The sequence below is a fragment of the Stegostoma tigrinum genome, chromosome 10, assembly GCF_030684315.1.
Source record: "Stegostoma tigrinum isolate sSteTig4 chromosome 10, sSteTig4.hap1, whole genome shotgun sequence".
NCBI classification, from domain to species: Eukaryota; Metazoa; Chordata; class Chondrichthyes; order Orectolobiformes; family Stegostomatidae; genus Stegostoma; species Stegostoma tigrinum.
The window spans coordinates 86,691,265-86,710,911 of record NC_081363.1 but is presented as its reverse complement, the minus strand read 5'-3'; the positions used below and the strand labels follow the sequence as shown (position 1 = coordinate 86,710,911).

General features: G+C 40.4%; 1 protein-coding gene across 3 annotated transcripts in view; it reads right to left on the bottom strand.

The window, feature by feature from the left end:
- The window catches only part of ubr1 (ubiquitin protein ligase E3 component n-recognin 1), a 215,126-nt gene that overhangs the window by 29,703 nt on the left and 165,776 nt on the right, over positions 1-19,647 (bottom strand). For all 3 annotated transcript variants that reach the window (XM_048537077.2, XM_059649358.1, XM_048537078.2), the window contains 3 exons: positions 15,129-15,184; positions 4,492-4,588; positions 2,405-2,472 (listed from right to left, as the gene is read on the bottom strand). In XM_048537077.2, the coding sequence (XP_048393034.2) occupies positions 2,405-2,472; positions 4,492-4,588; positions 15,129-15,184 (221 nt within the window). The remainder of the gene's footprint in view (positions 1-2,404; positions 2,473-4,491; positions 4,589-15,128; positions 15,185-19,647) is intronic.

The window sequence follows — 19,647 nt, the reverse complement described above, 5'->3', positions numbered from 1 at the left end:
AGAAAGAATAGAGGCACAGACTATTTTCTAAATGGGGAATGGCTTTGGAAATCTGAAACACAAAAGAAATAAACAGAATCCCGAGACAGGACTTGCAAGATTAACGTGTTAAATTTCAGTTAGCAGTTAAGGAAGCCAATGCAATGTTAACATTCATTTTGAGAGATATAGAAGACAGGAGCAGTGATGTACATCATGAACAGTTTTGGTCCCTGTATCGAAGGATGGATGTGCTGGCATTGGAGCGGGCCTAGAGCAGGTTTACAAGAATGATTCTGCGAATGAAGGGCTTGTCATTAGAAGATGGTCTGAGGACTCTGGCTCTCTAGTCAATGGAGTTTAGAAGGATGAGGAGGGGTTGATCTCACTGAAACGTCGAGAATACAGAGAGGCCTGGATAGACTAGATATGGAGAAGATACTTCCACTAGTAGGAAAGACTAGCACCTGAAGGCACAGCCTCAGAGTGAAGGGATGAACCTTTAGAACTGAGATTAGGAGGAATGAGCCAGAGGGTGGTGAATCTGTGGAACTCATTGCTATAGGAGGATGTGGAGGCCAAATCATTGACCTCAGCTTTTAGACTGAGGCAGATATGTTATTGATTAGTAAGGTGATCAAAGATGATGGGAAGAAGACAGGAGAATGTGGTTGAGGAACTTATCAGCAATGATCAAATGGTAGTGCCAACTCAATGGGTCAAATGGCTAAATATATTACGACATCTTATGGTGTTCCATATGCAAGTTTCCGAACTAATGACACTATTCCAAATTTAAGGAATTTTGGAGACTCATAGCTGATCTATTTGGTCCTTCTATAGCTAGCCCTTTTGGAAACTGAAGCCATCCATTTCTAGGGTTTTTTTGGATTTTAGTCCGTTGGACTTCTCCAATTTCTTTTTTAACCTCCTCTAAACCACATTTTATATGATAATTTTAGTTGATAAAACACTCCTAATCCTTTGACCTGTTACTTTTTTTAATTCACTCACGGGATGTGGATGTCAGTGGCCGGACCAGCATTTATTGTCTGTCCCCAATTACCCAGATGATAGTTAAGAGTCAAGCACATTGCGGTGGGTCTGGAGTCACATATAGGCCAGATCAGATTAGGATGGCAGGTGACATTAGTGAATGAGTTGGGTTTTTCTGATAATTGACAATGGTTTCACAGTCATCATTAGCCTCTTAATGCCAAATTCTTTATTGAAGCCAAATTCCACCGCCTGCTGTGGCAGGATCTGTATTTGGGTCCCCAAGATATTAACAGAGTTTCTGGATTAATAGTCTAGTTACAATATTACTAGGCCACTGCCTACCCTTATTATTCTTTGCAACTTGATAAGTCTCTTAACTTAATACTACCTTTGATTTCTTTTGAGTCACAGATGAATCTTTCTTGCTGAGCTTTTTCTTTAAGTGCTTCAAAGCACTTCATCTGCCTGACCCATCAAACACTCACGCCCCACGTTTCAGAGCTTGGAGTGTTCAGGTTTGTAGATTGCACACCAGACACATCAACTATCTCTCAGCCAAACAATACAAAGTGAAAGCAAATAATTCTTGATCCTAAGAGATCGCAATAGGTAAGGAAATCTGTTAATTAGATTAAAAAATAGATTCATACTGAGCTGACATCTGCATTATGATTAAATCAGATACAAATATTGGTACATCATAAAGAACTACCAAGATCTTTGTAATCCAAAAGCCTCATCATACAATAAACCTTGAGTAGATCCTAGACTTGTGGACGGATTTTATCTTTTGGCTGAACTACTATTAGTTTATTCTTTACTCTAAGTACTCATAGCTTCTCACCACAACTTATAATGACTGTATCACCCCACTTGATACTTCTAAATATGATGCTAGGTTTTGGTAATATACACCCATGTGGCCACTTTACAGAGCACAAGTTGGGCAAGTTATTTGATCCTTGGTAATTAAAATCACAAATAAATCATAATTTTTAACTCAGCATGCTCCAGACATGGGTGGAAGCATCGTTTCCTAGGGGACATAGTGTATTTAAAGACATTCTGTTGATGCTCAAATCTTAAAATGTAACACAAAGACAACCAATCAACCCTGCAAGCCTATTTTACTGTTCAGTTAGATCATGACTGACCTGAACCTTAAACACCAATTACCTACTTTTGGCCCATATTCCTAGTATCCACCCCCACCAAGCAAAATCAATCAATTTTCACTTTGAAACTTTCAAATGATCCGGAGGCTTAATTGATCTTTAGGATAAGAATTTCCACTACACCAAATGAAGATAATGTTCCCCGATATGAATCAGAATCATGAAATCCTAAGTGCATTTTTGATATTAAAATGAAAGAAATAATTAGTTGAACTGTTATTCTTCTCAAATGCCATGAATCATAAACATACCAAAAGGTGGAAAAAGTCAATATCCAGGATTGACCAAGTATCTTCAACATCCAGATGAGGCAGAAAAACTAGAAAACAAAACATGGAATCATATACTGTAAAATACTTTTCTTGGCCAAAGTGAGTGGTTGATTATCAGAAGGATGGCAAACTAGATTCACTGAATTATTTAAAGTTAATTTCAACATGAGAAGTCAAATGACTACAGTTCAGCAAAACTGAAAACAACAAAAAAAAAACATGCTTGACTATTGTTTGTATGCATCCAGACAAATTTATATATATTGGTCAAATTTTACCAAAAATTTCAATCTCCATTTGCTAATTTTGCTTCTCACTTCTGAATTGAACCAAGATATCACGGAAATTAGCAGACAGGGTTGTATTTACATTTGATGTTGCACTGACATTTTGCATTATCTTAAAGACTTCAATAAAGGCAATGCATAATGCATCTAACCTGGAACCATATGTAACAAAACAGGGTATGAAATATATATCTATGACAGAAACAAAGAACTTCCATACTTTTAGTTTTATTTATTTCTAGTAATATGAATTTTACTGTATTATTTACAATCATAAGATGTAGCAACATAAGTAGGACATTCAGCCTATTAAATCTGCTCTGGCATTATTGATCTGATAATCTTCAACTCCAAATTCCTGCTTTTTCCGTAACCCTTGGTTTCCTTACTGATTAAAAATCTGTCTGTCTGTCTTAGCCCTAAAAATACTTAAGACCCAGCTTCAATAGCCCTCTGGGATAAAGAATTCCACAGATTCACTACCACCAAGAAGATATTCCTCCTCATCTCTGTTATAAATGTGCAACCTTTTAATCTGAGGTTATTACCCTCTGGCCCTAAATTCCTTCACAAGGGGAAAACAACCTTTTCACATCCATCCTGTCAAATCCCCTAAGCAGTGCAAAGGAAGTTGACGAGGCTGAATGCAAGGAATAGGAGCAGCAGCAGACAATTTGGACTCCTCATCCTACTCCACCAAAGAGATCATGGATGATTTGATTTTGGACTTGAATTTACTGTTATGGCTGTGTCCATAATCCTGGAGTCCCTCGTCAATCAAAAATCTGTCCAAATCAACCTTGAATATATTGAGTCATCCAAACTTCCAGCTGTCTATGGAAGAGAATACCAAACACTAACGATCCTCAGAGTGAATAAATTCCTTTTCATCTTAGGGCACTAGAGAAAATAAATAAACAGACTTCCGTGGGAGAGACTAAAGTTAGGTGACATAGTTTATGAACAAGAGCACACCTTGGGTAGTAGACAGAGTAAACTAAGATCCTCACTAGATCTGCCATGTTCTTCTTGAATAGTGGGGAAAGCTCAAACGGCCAAATAGCCTAGCCCTGCTCCTCAGTCCTATGCTTTTTGTTACTATCTTGATCTTAATGAGAGACCCTTTATTTTTAAACTGTATCTCCAAGTTTTGGATAGTGCCCTCATCAGGAAACATCATTTCAGCAGCTCTCTGATAGCTCCCCTTCAAAGTCTTCCATCTTTCCATTCTTATTTGTCTAAACTCCAATGGGCATAGGCTCCACCTCTCCTAATAAGACAAAGTCCTCATATTAGGAACCAGCCTAGTGAAAATCCTACAGTACTGTTCAAAGAGCAGTAGGGGCATTCTTGATGGGAAATATTTATCCTTCAACCAACTTCACTGAAGCATATTATTGCGTTATTAGCTAACTGGTATTTGTAAGATCTTGCTTTGTCTAAATTGGCTTCAATATTTCTTTTATTACGACAGTGACTACATTTTGAAAGTGCTTCATTGGCTGTGAAGCACTGTGAAGTGGCCAGAATTGATGAAAAGTTCTGCACAAACACAAACTTTTCGCTTTTCTAAGCTCAGTGTATCTCCTACGGGAACTGGTTGAAAATAAATTTTATATGGGATTCAGAGAGCACTATTCCATCTGTCTGGTAGAAATTCAAACCAATACTTGAATCAAATTCCTCCTTAACATGTTACATTGATCATTTATCTCAACTGTATTCATCATCTGTTGAGCTCAATGCACATGAAAGGTCTGCATGGTTAGCCATACTTACCTGACATTAACCGGGTCAGGTGCTGCTGGATAACTCTGGATGATGCTACCACTCTCTGAGAAGCAGCAAACTGTAGAACTGCTTTCAGGCTAAGACCCTGCAATTAGAAATAACCAGTCAATGTTCAGAATTTGCTTCCTATCAGCCATAACAAATAACTCAAGCACTCTCAGGCACTTAGGTATTTCAAACAAGTTACAGACTGAGGGAACAATATGACTCTAGCCATAGCTTATGGACGAAATTCAAAATCTGGAAAAAAAAAACAGAAGAGGCAGTAAGAAATATTTTGCTTCAGTTTTGGCAGAAGAGAAAGATAATGAGAATGAATGGGTACACAAGGAGATGCAGCAATTAGTTAGCTGCAGGTAAGGAAATAGTACTGGCAAAAAAAAAAGGAACTAGCAGTATGAGTCATATTGTATCCAGATGACAAGTACGTCTGAATGCCAAAGAAAGCTCGACAGCAGACTTGCACTACACAATTGTTTAGACATTCACAGACATTAAAATTGTACTAGGGCTACCTATACATCTCCATTCATGAAAAGGCCAAAGAAGAGAGAGCGATACTGGATTGATAACAGATCAGCCAGGCTGAAGTCAATACTAGAAATCAACCTCAGAAGTGGATGAATACTGATTTTTATATTAATTTCTTTAATTATTGCTTTCATCTGCCAAGTTACTTTCAAGAAGAAGGATGGAATTATCGATCGAGTGAAATGTTCAATGAAAATTAAAAGTTAAAGAAGAGAGGTTTTGGTTAACAAGCATTCAGTGAAATGATTTCACTGACATATCAGGGTGTCCTAGGAACACAGAAGTAGGAGTAGGTCATTCAGTATTTTGAGCCTGCTTAGCTGTTCAGCAAGATCTTAATGTGATCTCAACTCCTTTCCTATCCATAATTTGGGATTTCTTATCTATCAAAACTGAGACTAAACCTTCATCAAATTTGAGTGTCTGCTGCTTTCTGGGGAAGAGAACTTCACAGACTTGCAACGATCATAGAAAACATTCTTCTCATTTGTCTTCAACTATTTTTGAACTGTCTCTCCGAGTTCTAATTTCTCCCACAAATGAAATATCTTTTTAGTGTCTACTCTGTCAAGCACTCTCAGGCACTTAGGTATTTCAAAAAGAACACCTCTCATTCTTGCAAACTTCAAAAAATACAGGCACAGTTCATTAATTTGTTTTCACAAGATCAGGTTTTTGTCCCAGGAATGAGTCAAACTGAACCTTCTCTGAACTGGTTTAATGCAATTATGTCCTTTTTGAGAACAAGATGAAAATTGTATACAGTATGCTCATGTAGTTTCACCAAGGTCCCGTACAGCTGCACAAATCTGCCCACTTTTGATTGCCATTCCCCTTGTAATAAATGTCAACATTCTATTTGCTTTCTAAGTTACTTGCTGTTCTTGAGTAGTAGTATTTATATGGTTCATGTATCAGGACATCCAAATCTCTCTCTACCTCAGAGTTCTACGATCTCTGCATTTAAGTAACATGTAGTTTCTCTATTATTTCTGCCAAAATTGTTAAGTTGACATTTTTCCACATTATATTCCATCTGCCAATTTTTGTTCACTTAGTCTATTCATATCACTTTGCAGACTCTCTATATTGTTCGGACAACATACTTTTGTAGCTACCCAAGTACCATTAGCACATTTACCTATCATACATGTGGTGTCTTCATCCGTTTACTGTAAAACAGTTGAGGCTCCAGCAGAGATCCTTGTAGCATTCCACTGGTTACAGCATGCCAATCAGAATCTTCTTTGCTATTAGCTAACCAATCCTTCATCCATGATAATGTGTGACTTTGTGCCTTGTCACGTGCAGTAACCTTTGATGTGGTATCTTATCAAAAGCCTTTCAGAAAACTAAGTATACCACATCCAAAGACTGGTGTTTCCTACCTGTATTACTATACAGTTGTATATTACTAGTTGGCTCTTTCTCATACTGCGTTCCACTTTCTTTGACTCATTCTTTGTCAGTGCTTGAAATCTGACCAATCTCTAAACTTTCTGCTTAGGTGTACAGTGTTTTTTCAGTTTAATACTATTCCCAACTTTCTTATTCAGCCACGGATGATGCATCTTTCTCAGCTGAGCAAATCTTTGCTGAGAGTTATGAAATATCTCCTTAAAAGCCTGCCACATCTCCAGTGTTCTACCTTTTCACTTTAATTAGCACTCTTTATACCCCTATAGCAGCATTTGTTTGGATTTAAAGCTTTGGTCTCAGACCCACACTTCTCACCTTCAAATGGAATGCAAAATTCTATCACATTATAATCACTCAGAGATAGTAAGAACTGTAGATGCTGGAGTCAGAGATAAACACAGTGTGGACATGGAGGAACACAGAGCAGGCAGAATCAGAGGAGTAGAAAAGTTGATGTTTAGGATCAGGACCCTTCTTCAGAAATGGGGAGGGAGCAGGGAGCTCAGAGATAAATAGAGAGGAGGGGTGGGACCAGGGAAGAGATGGTCCAGGTGACTTTGAGGTTGGGTGAAAGATGTTAGTATCGTTGATGACCTGTTCAAACTCCTTGTGGGAGCACAAGGCAGTGCCAATACAGTCATCAATGTAGTGGAGGAACAGATGGGCATTTAAAGGCTCCATTACAATGAGGTTAAGTGATTAATCCTGTTCTTATGTTCAGCACCAGGTCAAAGCATAGCCTCAAGAACATACTGCTCTAAAACACTCATCTTCCAGGCTACCTTTGCCAATCTGATTTGTCCTTCCACATGCAGTTGAAAATCATCCAAGCTCTCTTTCAAGCTTCATTTATTTCTTCCTATATACTTGGTTTAACAGTGTAGCTATTATTAGGGGGCCTATATACCAAACCCACAAATGACTTCTTAACTCTGCTTTTTTTTAATATCTAAACAAACAGATTCTGGATCTTGCTCTTTCGAGCTATGATCAAGAATTACTATTAGAGTAATGACATAAATAATTAACTAATCTAACCCACTACCTATTTCATTATTCCTAACTTTTTGAAAGGTCAAATATCCACGGCCCAGCCTTGGTCACTCTGCAATGATGTCTCCATAAAGGTTATCATACATATTTATTACAATTTTGGTTAACAATTTATCCACTTCGATATGAATACTGCATGCATTTAATGTTTCACTTGCCATTTTTGCAGTCCCTACCCATGTCTGCTGGCGTCATACCTCAGTTTGTCCTCTCTGCCTCTTCCTGCTAACATTCTAATTAAATAATTCTCCACATCACTAGCCTGATCTGTTAGGTTTTCGTGCAATTTATCACAACTCCTCTCATGATTCCTTCCTTCCAGTATTTAGTTGAAACTTGTCTTCCATGATTTGTCAGAAAAACTGGTCCCAGCATTGTTCAGGTAAAGCCTGTTCCTGTTCCATTAGTACTGAGGCAAGTGTCCCATGAATAGGAAAACTAATTCCCTGACAATTAGATTAGATTACATTATATCTCACCAGAGAAACATGGCTTAATTAAGAACATCCAAGACACATTTATAAAAGGCAGGTCTCAGAGAATCAGAGTCCCTACAGAGTGGAAGCAGGCCATTTGGCCCATTGAGTCCACACTGGCCTTCTGAAGAGCATCCCACCCAGAACTGCACCCTACCCTGTCTCTGTAACCCTGCATTTCCCATGGCTAATTCACCTGGCTTGCACACCCTGGACACTATGGGTAATTTAACATGGCTAATCCTCCCAACCTGCAAACCTCTGGACTGTGGGAGGAAACTCTCACAGGCACAGGGAGAACGTGCAAACTCTGCATCATCACCAGAGGGTGGATCAATCCAGGTCCCTGGCCCTGTGAGGCAGCAGTGCTAACCACTGATTCACCATGCTTCCTCTAATCTTGGAATATGTAAGGAACCTTTGAAAAACTAGTTGCCTGTAGTGATAAAGGAAAGTTAGTAACTTTTGTGATAAAATCCATTTAAAAAATTAATTTGTGTTGAATAAATTAGCAGATTATAACATTTAAGAACAGGACATTCCACTGTCACAACAGCAATAAGCATGGGATGCTCAAAGTGTTCCAGTAGATAATTTAAAACAGTTTAAGGGTAGCAGTTCAGAAGTCAGCTTTTAGTCAGTCAGAGAAGAATCCTTGCAGCTGAGAATGCTGTTGTTTGGCCTAAATAGTTAGGGTTAACATCAAACGCAGGAGCTGTTCATTTATTGCAACAGAGAGTGGCAATGAGAAAGACACAAGCAGTATACGGCTGGTACAGCTGAGGAAGATTAAGATTCAGAGACAGTGACGAGCAAGAGGAGGCCACTCTACACAGTTGAAATGCTGCAGTTAGCTCTGAGGAGTTGGGGGTAGTTGAGAGTTGGGACTCAAGGAAGCCCAGTAGCAGCAAATATAGCTCAGGGCACTCGGGAAACTGGAGTTCAGTGAAACCCAAGTGTAGAATCAGCTTAGTGAAGCAGTCATCTGCAAAAGAGCTGGAATTGTTTCTTGACTACATGCTGAGATGTGACTCTTTGCTTTGCATGCCTAGATGAGGTGCATAAATAGCAAGTTGATTAAAGCATAATGAACAGAAAGGAACGGCTCAAAAAATCATAAAATTAAAATACTGCAGATGCTGGAAATATTCAGCAGGTTAGACAGCAGCTGTGAAGAGAGAAACATAGTTAATCTGTCAGGTTGATGACCTTTGATCAGAACTAAGTATAATTAACGATACAGTTAGGCTCTGAGCAAGCGGTGTGGAGCAGAGGCAAAGGAAGGTCCGTGATAGAGTTGATGACAGTGTAATTAAAAAATAGTTAGTCTCCCAGGGTTTAAAAAAAAACAAAAGATGCGTCAAGAGCAAGTGCATTATTGTCTGAAAGTGAAAACAAAAGAAAAACTTTAACATTGAAAAATACCGATATGAAAAAGACAGGGTTTACCAGCTGAAATTCACATTAGGTTTGGAAGGCTATAAAGCCTTAAAACGAAATGCAGTTGCTCAAGATAACGTTGAGCTTCAATGCAACAGTGCAGCAGGCTGAGTGCAGGAAGGTCAACACGAGAGAAAGATGGTGAATGAAAATGAGAGCAGCGAAGCTTGGAGTCATGCTTGTGGGCTAAGCCAAGATATTCCTCAAAGCAGTTATGTTTGGTCTTCCCAATGTAGAAAAATGAATAAAGTAAACTCAACTGACAGGATTATATGGAGATCTTTACCTTGTAGGGGTGTTGGGGGCCTGGGATAGTGAGGTGACATGAGGTTTAAAAAAAGGGCAGGTGTGCAGTCTTCAAGCTTGCACAGAAATGTGCTATAGGAAAGGGATGGAGTGTAGGCAATGACTGACAAATGCACAAGAGAATCACAAAGGGAATGGTCCACTTGGAATGCTGCAGGGGAGGGGAAGTTGCATTCGATGATGTTATTATGCAGTGGAAATGGTGGACAATGATCCATTGAAATATGAGAGGTTGGTGGGGTAGAATGTGAGGTCAGAGGGAACATTATCATGGCTCTGGGAGGAAGAGGAAGGGGTGACAGCATAAGTGCAGGAAATGTAGTCGACACAGTCAACAGCCTTGTGGGGAGTCCTTGGTTGAAGCAAAAGACAACAATTCGACAATGTTGGTAAAGAAGTTGACATCATTGGGGCAGATGTGATCGAGACAGAGGGATAGGAAGAATGGGAAGGAATCCTTAAAGTGTGCAAGGTATGAGGAAACGTGATCAAGTTAATTGCAGTAGTCAGTGGCTAATAATGAACAATAGTTAGTTGACAGAAATAGAGGCAAGGAAATTAAGAGAAGTTGGACCATGTGAAACAAAGCTGAATGCAAAATGAAAGCAAAGTTGAAGAAAGTTTGATAGTTCGAACCTTGATACAATCAGCAATGCACCTAGCCATAGTAGTACTGAACCAAAGTATGTTCCACAAACCCCATTAAAAGACTATGATCCACACTGGTATTCACAGTAACACCTATAACTTGGAACTTTTCCCTTACTTCTGTTTTCAGAGATTAATATATTTGCTTTGGGCACATCTTGTGTTTCTTTTCATGTCCTATCATCACTTTCTTGGGCCTTGGAAGAATAACTTTGTCATCCAATCCATTCCGTTTCCCAGTCTCCCACTTGCTTTTGCCCTTGTCACACCAATCGCTTGCTCAAAACCCATTGCATCTCTGACGTTTCCCACACAGCTGCGATAAAAGGTCATCAATCGGAATTGTTATTGCTGTTTCTTATCAACAAATGTAGTCCTCTTGCTTTCAGCGGCAGCCGCGCAAGCCAGAGTGCCCATGTAAAGCAAAGTGAGGTAATATGTTCGGGCAGTTGCTACCCGAAACGCTACTTAGGTACTGTCTCCTACACATCCTCCTCCTCTAACCAAAAGGAAACGATCTGAGCACTGATTTGGTAAGATTACTTTTTTCTTCCTTTTTCAATAATCTGTGTGTGAATTTAGAACATAGGAATGGGTGCCAGGGCAGTTGCATGCTCCTCCTGTAGAATGTGGGAGGTAAGGGTCACTACTAGCGACCCCACTGACTTCATCTGTGGGAAGTCCACCCAACTCCAGCTCCTCAGAAACTGTGTTAGGTAACTGGAGCCCAAGTTGGATGAACTTTGGAGCTTTTGGGAGGCTGAGGGGGTAATTGAGGGGAGTTACAGAGACCTAGTCACACCTCAGGTAGAGGAATGGGTAGATGGGTTACAGTCAGGGGACAGAAAGGGAACACACAGACAGTGCAGGGATCCCCCATGGGCATTCCCCTCAATAACAATTATACCGTTTTGGATACTGTTCGGGGTGGGTGGGGGGGGGGGGGGGGGGGGGGGTGGGGATGACTTACCAGGGGTATAGGTCTCTGGCATAGAGTCTGTTCCTGTTGCTCAGAAGGGAAGGGGCGAAGAGGAGGAGAGCATTAGTCATTGGGGACTCCATAGTTAGGGGACAGATAGGAGTTTCTGTGGGAATAGACAATAGACAATAGGTGCTGGAGTAGGCCATTCGGCCCTTTGAGCCAGCACCACCATTCATGATGATCATGGCTGATCATCCATAATCAGTATCCTGTTCCTGCCTTATCCCCATAACCCTTGATTCCACTATCTTTAAGAGCTCTATCCATCTCTTTCTTAAAAATATCCAGAGAGTTGGCCTCCATTGCCTTCTGGGGCAGAACATTCCATATATCCACCACTCTCTGGGTGAAGAAGTTTTTCCTCAACTCTGTTCTAAATGGCCTACCCCTTATTTTTAAACGGTGTCCTCTGGTTCTGGACTCACCCATAGATGTAGGACAGATGTGAAAGGTAGGTTCTTTACTCAGAGAGTAGTAAGGGCATGGAATGCCCTGCCTGCAACAGTAGTAGACTCACCAACTTTAAGGGCATTTAAATGGTCATTGGATAAACATATGGATAATAATGGAATAGTGTAGATTAGACGGGCTTCAGTGCGGTTTCACAGGTCGGTGCAACATCGAGGGCCGAAGGGCCTGTATTGCGCTGTAGTGAACAATGTTCTGTGTTCTATGTGACCTGCTGCATATATCAAGCACTTTCTCTTTTTCTATTAAAAATAAATGATTAATGCATCCTTTTTTTGGCAAATGGCTTATGAAACAGTGGCTTTGTTCACTGCCATCGCTGGACCATCATTTTTTAAAAAAAAGTGTTCAATAACTGTGAGCAAGTCAAAGTATAACACAGATTACTGGATGAAATTTGGGAAAATTAAATTCTAAAAACGCGCATACCAAATTGTAAAACAAATCCAGTGTGTCCTTGTTGTGGCTTTGGTCCTGAAAATCACGACTTCAAGTGCATCATACAGGTTTACTTAGGTTCCTTTGTATATTTCTTATCCAGAAAAAAGTGTAAGATGAAATACTGTATATGTACAGTACTGTGTGCTCTTTGCTAAAAAGTTGCAAAATAAAATAAATCATGACCATTAAAAGAAACTCTACACGTTGTGGGTATAGGACCTTCTTCAGCTAAAAAAAGTTAAACTTCGGGAACTTGGGAACAGTAGTAGGCCATTCAGCTCATCAAGCCTGTTCCACCATTTTAGATCACGTCTGATCATCTACCTCTATACCATACTATGCCCACACGATCTCAATATCCCTAGCTGTTATTAATCTCAAGAAATCTATTACACTCTTGAACCTGATCCTTGACTGAATCCCCATAACCCTTTGGGGGAGGGAATTCCAAGGATTCACCACCCCGTGAGTGAAGAAAATTCTCCTCACCTCAGTCTGAAACAGTTAATCCCTTATTCTGGGATGACAAACACCAGTTCTAGGTTTACCAGTTGGGGGAACATTCCAACTGCATCCACCTCAACATGTTAATGCTCAAGAATTTATTAAGTTCAATTAGATCAATTCTCATTCTTCAAAACTGTACAGCACACAAGCTCAGTTCACTCAATTCCTGCTCATAAGAAAACCCTGCCTTCTGAGGAATTAATCTGATGAACTCCTCTTGCAGTCCCTCAATGCATGGATATCCTTTTTCACAAAAGGAGACTAGAACTATACACAATAATGCAGTACAGTCTCACTAAGGTTCAGTTTAACCAAGACATCTTTACTCCTGTACTCAAATCCACTTGCAATGAAGATCCGCGTACTTTTTGTTCTTGCAATGTTCTTGTCCATTCACGTCCTCTTGAAGCCTCCTTGCATCAACTCACACTACATTCCAACCTAGTTTTGAGTCACCAAATTTGGCGACATTATAGTTGGTCCTCAGCTCTTAATCACTTAAATAGATGTAAACAGTGGTGGTCCAAGCATTGACTCGTGGCTACCCATAAATGTAACAGCCTGCCATTCCGAGAATGACATTTTTATTCCTTCTGTCTATAAATCAATTCTCAATCCAAACTACTGTATTAACCCCAAAGTCTTGCACTTTATATCTATTTATAAACCTCCTCCACAGTAACTTATCAAATGCTTTCTTAAAGTCCAAACTTACCAAATCCACTGGCTCTCCTTTGTACATGCTATGAGTAACACCCTCAAAAAACTCCAATAGGTTTGTCAAACATGATCTTCCCTTCCACACATCCATGCTGACTCTGCCTATTTCTACCATTATTTTCATTCTGCAGGACAATTTCCACAATCTACAGAATTATGAAAGACATTCACCAAGGCATCCACTATCTCTATGGCTGGAGAATTTAACCAACTTTCAATCCTGTTCATTTTTCAAGCACTGTCTTTTTATTAAATAAAGTTTCTTTCAGCTCCTCAGTTTCGCAGGTCCCTTGGTTATCTAGTACTTCTGACAGATTATTAGTATCACCTCTGTGAAGATGGATAGGAAGGATGCAATTATCCCATCCTTCTTACAAATGCCATCTCTAACTTATTTATTAGTCACTATTGATTCACCTTTCCCATTGGTGTTCATGCCTTAGAAAAATGTAGATCTGTTATAGACCATGCAATAGTTCTTTAACTATGAGCCATTGCCAATCTACTGTCAAAATATTTCAGTGAATTTTCCCACTCACCATTTCTAACTTGCTTTCCATTTAAACAAAATATTATTTCTTTGTTCTGTGAAAGTGCACATTTTCCCACATTATGCTCCATCTGCCAATGTTTTGCCTACTCATTTAACCTATCAATATCCCAGTGCTGTCTCCTGTATCCTCTTAATAACTTACTCTTCCACCTCTTGTGCGCTATCAACAAATTTAGCAGGCATACATCATAGTCCTATTATCCAAATCACAGAGATAAATTGTAAATACAGTAAAGGCCTTATCTAATCCCTACAGGATCTGATTTGCTACATCTTGCCAACCAGAAAATGACCTATTTATGCCTACTGCCCATTTTCTGTTTGCTAAGCAACCCTCCATCCTTGCTAATATCAAACCCTACATTACAATCTTTCTTTTTTTGGTTACTTTTGATGTCTTTTGATCACAATTAGTTCCTTAACAATACAACATTCCAGTTTAACGTCAACACATTAGTGTGTGGAATGAACTACCAAAGAAAGAGGTGGATGCAGGCACAGTTACAACGTTTAAAAGACATTTGGGTAAGTTCATGAACAGGAAAGGTTTGGGAGTATATGAGCCAAATGCAGGCAGGTCGGGCTGGTTTAGTTTAGGAACCCATGGTGGGTGGGGACAGGTGGGACCAAAAGGTCTGCTTCCACGCTGTATGGCTATATGACTACATTTCTTACATCACAGAAAGGATGCAAAACAGATCTGCTCAGATGATACCAGTTACAGACCGGAGAAACAGGGGTGTATTTAAGAAATAAGCAAATGATGCATTAAAATTATATTGCATAAATTTAAGATCAAAATAATGAAAAGAAATGATGGGAAATTTTATGAGATAGAAGGTGGACAAAAACTTGAATGATGCAGATTTGAACGAGAATTTAGAAACGGTAGGGAATAGGAATTAAATAGATCAAATTTAAACAGACTTCCTAAGACTAGATGGCATCTCACTGCTTATGTTCAAAGAAAACCTCAAAGTTAACCATGTCTACGAACACCATTGTCAATATGTCCAAGAACTTTACTCAACTTAATCTGGAAGAGAATTTCTGAAATTAAAACCGAGAATAAGCAATCTACCTGTCTGTCTGGTAGTGATCCGAACAAAACCTTGTCCTCATCAGTAAGAATATTCTCTGCGGGAGGGGGAAAGTAGTGTTAAAAGCAGCAATAGCTGTTTTATTTGTAACTTTATGTATAGAACATTGTACATTGATGAGCTTGACAACAAAATTCCAATATTATCTGAAGTACAGTTTGCTAAGGTAGATAGAAACAATTTCCTCAGGAGGTTGAACACAACTTTAAAATTTTGGGCTTTAAACTAGGCTACTCTGGAGCAAATTTCAGGAGCAGTTGTTCAGACATAGACTGGCAGAATGTCTCCCACACTAGCCCTCCTACCAAAAGCTGTGAAGGTTGGGAGAAAACAGAGTTTAGATCAACTTTTACTACTAATTACAGAACCCACAGCAGGGAAATAGGGTTAGGATACAGAGCAACCATGATCTACCTGACTGGTGGAAAAGACTTGAGGGGGCTGAACAACCTACTCCTGTTCCTAAATGGTATCTTTTAAGGCAGTTTATTTAAATCACTTTACAACTAGGTTTGAGAATTTCCATCCAATTATAGCATCATAAACATTCTAAGTGAAGAAATTATTGGTGATTATTTTGAAGGAAGGAGAGAGGTATAAGGGGTTTCTGAAATCTAGCTTTTGTCAAAATCTAATCCTATGTCCCATTTTATTACAGACCTCGGCAAAATTCCTACTTACCGTGGTTGGTTTGCTCGCTGAGCTGGTTAGTTAGTTTGCAGACATTTCACTACCTGCTGGGTAACATCAGTGCACAGCCTCCGATGAAGCGCTGTTGTACTTTCCCTACCTACTATTTAAACTCTGGGGTCCACTGGAATTGGTGACCTCATTTCCAGTTTCTTCGCAGTGGTGTATATATAGGGTTTAATTCTGTGTGTCTATTGATGTCCTTCTTCTTGGAGAGCCAAGCCTCTAGAAATTCCCGTGCTTGTCTGTTTGGCCTGTCCGAGGATCCTGATCTTGTCCCAATCGAACTGGTGGTTCTCCTTATCTGTGTGAATCGAGACGAATGAGTACTGGTCATGTCTTTCTTTTGCCAGTTGGTGTTCATGTATTCTGGTGGCCAGTCTCCTTTCTGTCTGTCCAATGTAATGTTTGTCGCAGTCTTCGCATGGGATCTTGTAGATAGAACATAGAACAATACAGCGCAGAACAGGCCCTTCGGCCCTCGATGTTGCGCTGACCTGTGAACTAATTTAAGTCCATCCCCCTACACTATCCCATCATCATCCATACGTTTCTTCAAGGATTGTTTAAATGCCCCTAATGTGGCTGAGTTAACTACATTGGCAGGCAGGTCTCACTGTCCACCCGACCTAATCCTCTAATCATCTTGTATGTCTCTATTAAATCACCTCTTAGCCTTCTTCTCTCCAATGAAAACAGACCCAAGTCCCTCAGCCTTTTTTCATAAGAGCTTCGCTCCAGATCAGGTAACATCTTGGTAAATCTCCTCTGCATCTTTTCCAATGCTTCCACATCCTTCCTGTAATGGGGCGACCAGAACTGCACGCAATATTCCAAGTGAGGCCACACTAGCGTTTTGTGCAGTTGCAGTATGACAGCATGGCTCCGGAACTCAATCTCTCTCCCAATAAAATCGGACACACCATATGCCTTCTTAACAGCACTATCAACCTGGGTGGCAACTTTCAGGGATCTATGTACGTGGACACCAAGATCCCTCTGCAAATCCACACTACCAAGAATCTTTCCATTGACCCAGTATTCTGCCTTCCTATTATTCTTCCCAAAGTGAATCACCTCACATTTATCTGCATTGAGCTCCATTTGCCACCTTTCAGCCCAATTCTGCAGTTCATCCAAGTCTCCCTGCAACCTGCAACATTCTTCCACACTGTCCACCACTCCACCGACTTTAGTGTCATTTGCAAACTTACTAACCCATCCGTCTATGTCTGCGTCCAAGTCATTTATAAAAATGACAAACAGCAGTAGTCTCAAAACAGATCGTTGTTTCCATCAACCACCACTCGCTGCCTTCTTACAAAAAGCCAGTTTCTAATCCAAACTTCTAAATCTCCCTCAATCCCATGCCTCCAAATTTTCTCCAATAGCCTACCATGTGGAATCTTATCAAAGGCTTCACTGAAGTCCATGTACACCACATCAACTGCCCTGCCCTCATCCACATGCTTGGTCACCTTCTCAGAAAACTCAATGAGGTTTTTGAGACAGGACCTGCCCTTGACGAATCCATGTTGACTATTTCCAATCAAATTGTTGCTTGCTAGATGATTATAAATCTTATCTCTTATAATCCTTTCCAAAACTCTTCCTACAACAGACCTAAGGCTCACTGGTCTATAATTACCTGGGTCATCTCTACTGCCCTTCTTGAACAAGGGCACAACATTTGCAATCCTTCAGTCCTCTGGTACAAAATCTCTAAACAATGATGACTCAAAGATCAAGGCCAAAGGCTCCACCATCTCCTCCCTAGCTTCCCAGCCAATCCTCAGAAACATTCCATCCGGCCCAGGGGATTTATCTACCTTCACACCTAAAATTGATAACACCTCCTCCTTACTAACCTCAATCCTTTCAATTCTAATACCCCATAACGCAGGCTTCTCCTCTACAATATTCTCCTTTTCCTGAGTTAAATCAGATGAGAAATATTCATTTAGCACCTCTCCGATCTCTACAGGGTCCACGCACAACTTCCCATTCCGTCTTTGACTGGCCCTGTTTCTACCCTAGACATCCTCCTATTCTTCTCATATGTATAGAAAGTTTTAGGGTTCTCCTTATATCTACCTGCTAATGTCTGCTCATGTCCCTTCCTTGCTCTTCTTAACTCTCTACTTAAATCCTTCCTAGCTAATCTGTGACTCTCTATCGCCTCATCTGAACCATCTCGTCTCAACGTCACATAAGCCTCCCTCTTCAGCTTAATAAGAGATACAATTTCTTTAGTAAACCACGGTTCCCTTACCTTATCGCTTCCTCCCTGCCTGACAGGGACATACCTATCAAGGACACGCAATATCTGTTCCTTAAACCAGCTCCACATTTTGATCGCTTGCATTTTGCTACCCCATTCTATGCATCCTAAGTCTTGCCTAATCGCATTACAATTGCCCTTCCCCCATCTATAACTCTTGCCCTGTGGCATGTTCCTATCCCTTTCCATCGCTAAACTAAACGTACCCGAATTAGTGGTAAATGCTCACCTACCACTAAATCAAACACCTGGCCTGGTTCATTACCAAGTACCAGACCCAGCGCGGCCTCTGTGATCCTCTAGTCGGCCCTTCGACATACTGTGTCAGGAAACGTTCCTGCACACTGGACAAAAACTGATCCATCTGATGTACTAGAGTTATAACATTTCTAGTCAATGTTGGGGAAGTTAAAGGCTCCCATAATGACCACCCTGTTCCTTTACCTCCTGCCCAGAATTGTTTTGCCAATCCTTTCTTCCACATCCCTGGAACTTTTTGACCTCTCCTCTCCTGTTTCTGACCTGAGCCCATACCACCTGTTGTTGTTTGTATAGTAGGCATTGTTGAGCCCAGCTGTTCAGGTACGCGTTGTCCTTAAATACTTGGTAGAAGTATTCTTCTTCATTTTGGCTTAGTTCTGGGTTGTTGCAGCATGTTTAAGGACAACGGGTACCTGAATAGCTAGGTCCAATGATACCTATCATACAAACAACAACAGGAAGATACGTACACCCTGACACACGCATCACTTTACCATACATCAAGAACACATCTGAACTGACCACAAGACTCCTACGACCGTTGGGCACCAGAGTGGCATACAAACCTACGTCAACCCAACGCTAACTGCTTACTCGAACCGAAGATCCCTTACCCACTACGGACAGAACCAACGTGATATACAAGATCCCATGCAAAGATGGTGACAAACATCACACTAGGCAGACAGTAAGGAAACTGGCCACAAGAATACATGAACACCAACTCGCAACAAAAAGACATGACCAGTACTCACTCGTCTCCATTCATACAGATAAGGAGAACTACCAGTTCGATTGGGACAAGATCAGGATCCTAGGACAGACAAAACAGAGCCAAGCACAGAAATTCCTAGAGGCTTCGTTCTCCACCAAGAAAACCATCAACAAACACATAGAACTAGACCCTATATATACTCACCTGAGAAGAAAAACTGAAATGAGGTAAACAATTTCAACGGACCCCAGAGTTTAAATACTAGGTGGGAGAACACAACAGTGCTTCTTTTGAGGCTGCACTGATAATGTTACGCAGCAGGATAATGAAACGTCTGCAAACAAACCAACCAGCTCAGCAAGCAACCCAACCACAGCATTCATACCCCGAGCTACACATCTACTCAAGAAGCTTGGAATCCCTACTTAGTGATGTACAGATCCCAAGAAAAGCTCAAAGAAAAAGATGAGACAGAGTTGAGGTTCAAACACATCTTCAGATCAAGGTTCTACCAGGCCATGACAGGACTTCAACCGTGTTCTTGCTTCTGGTA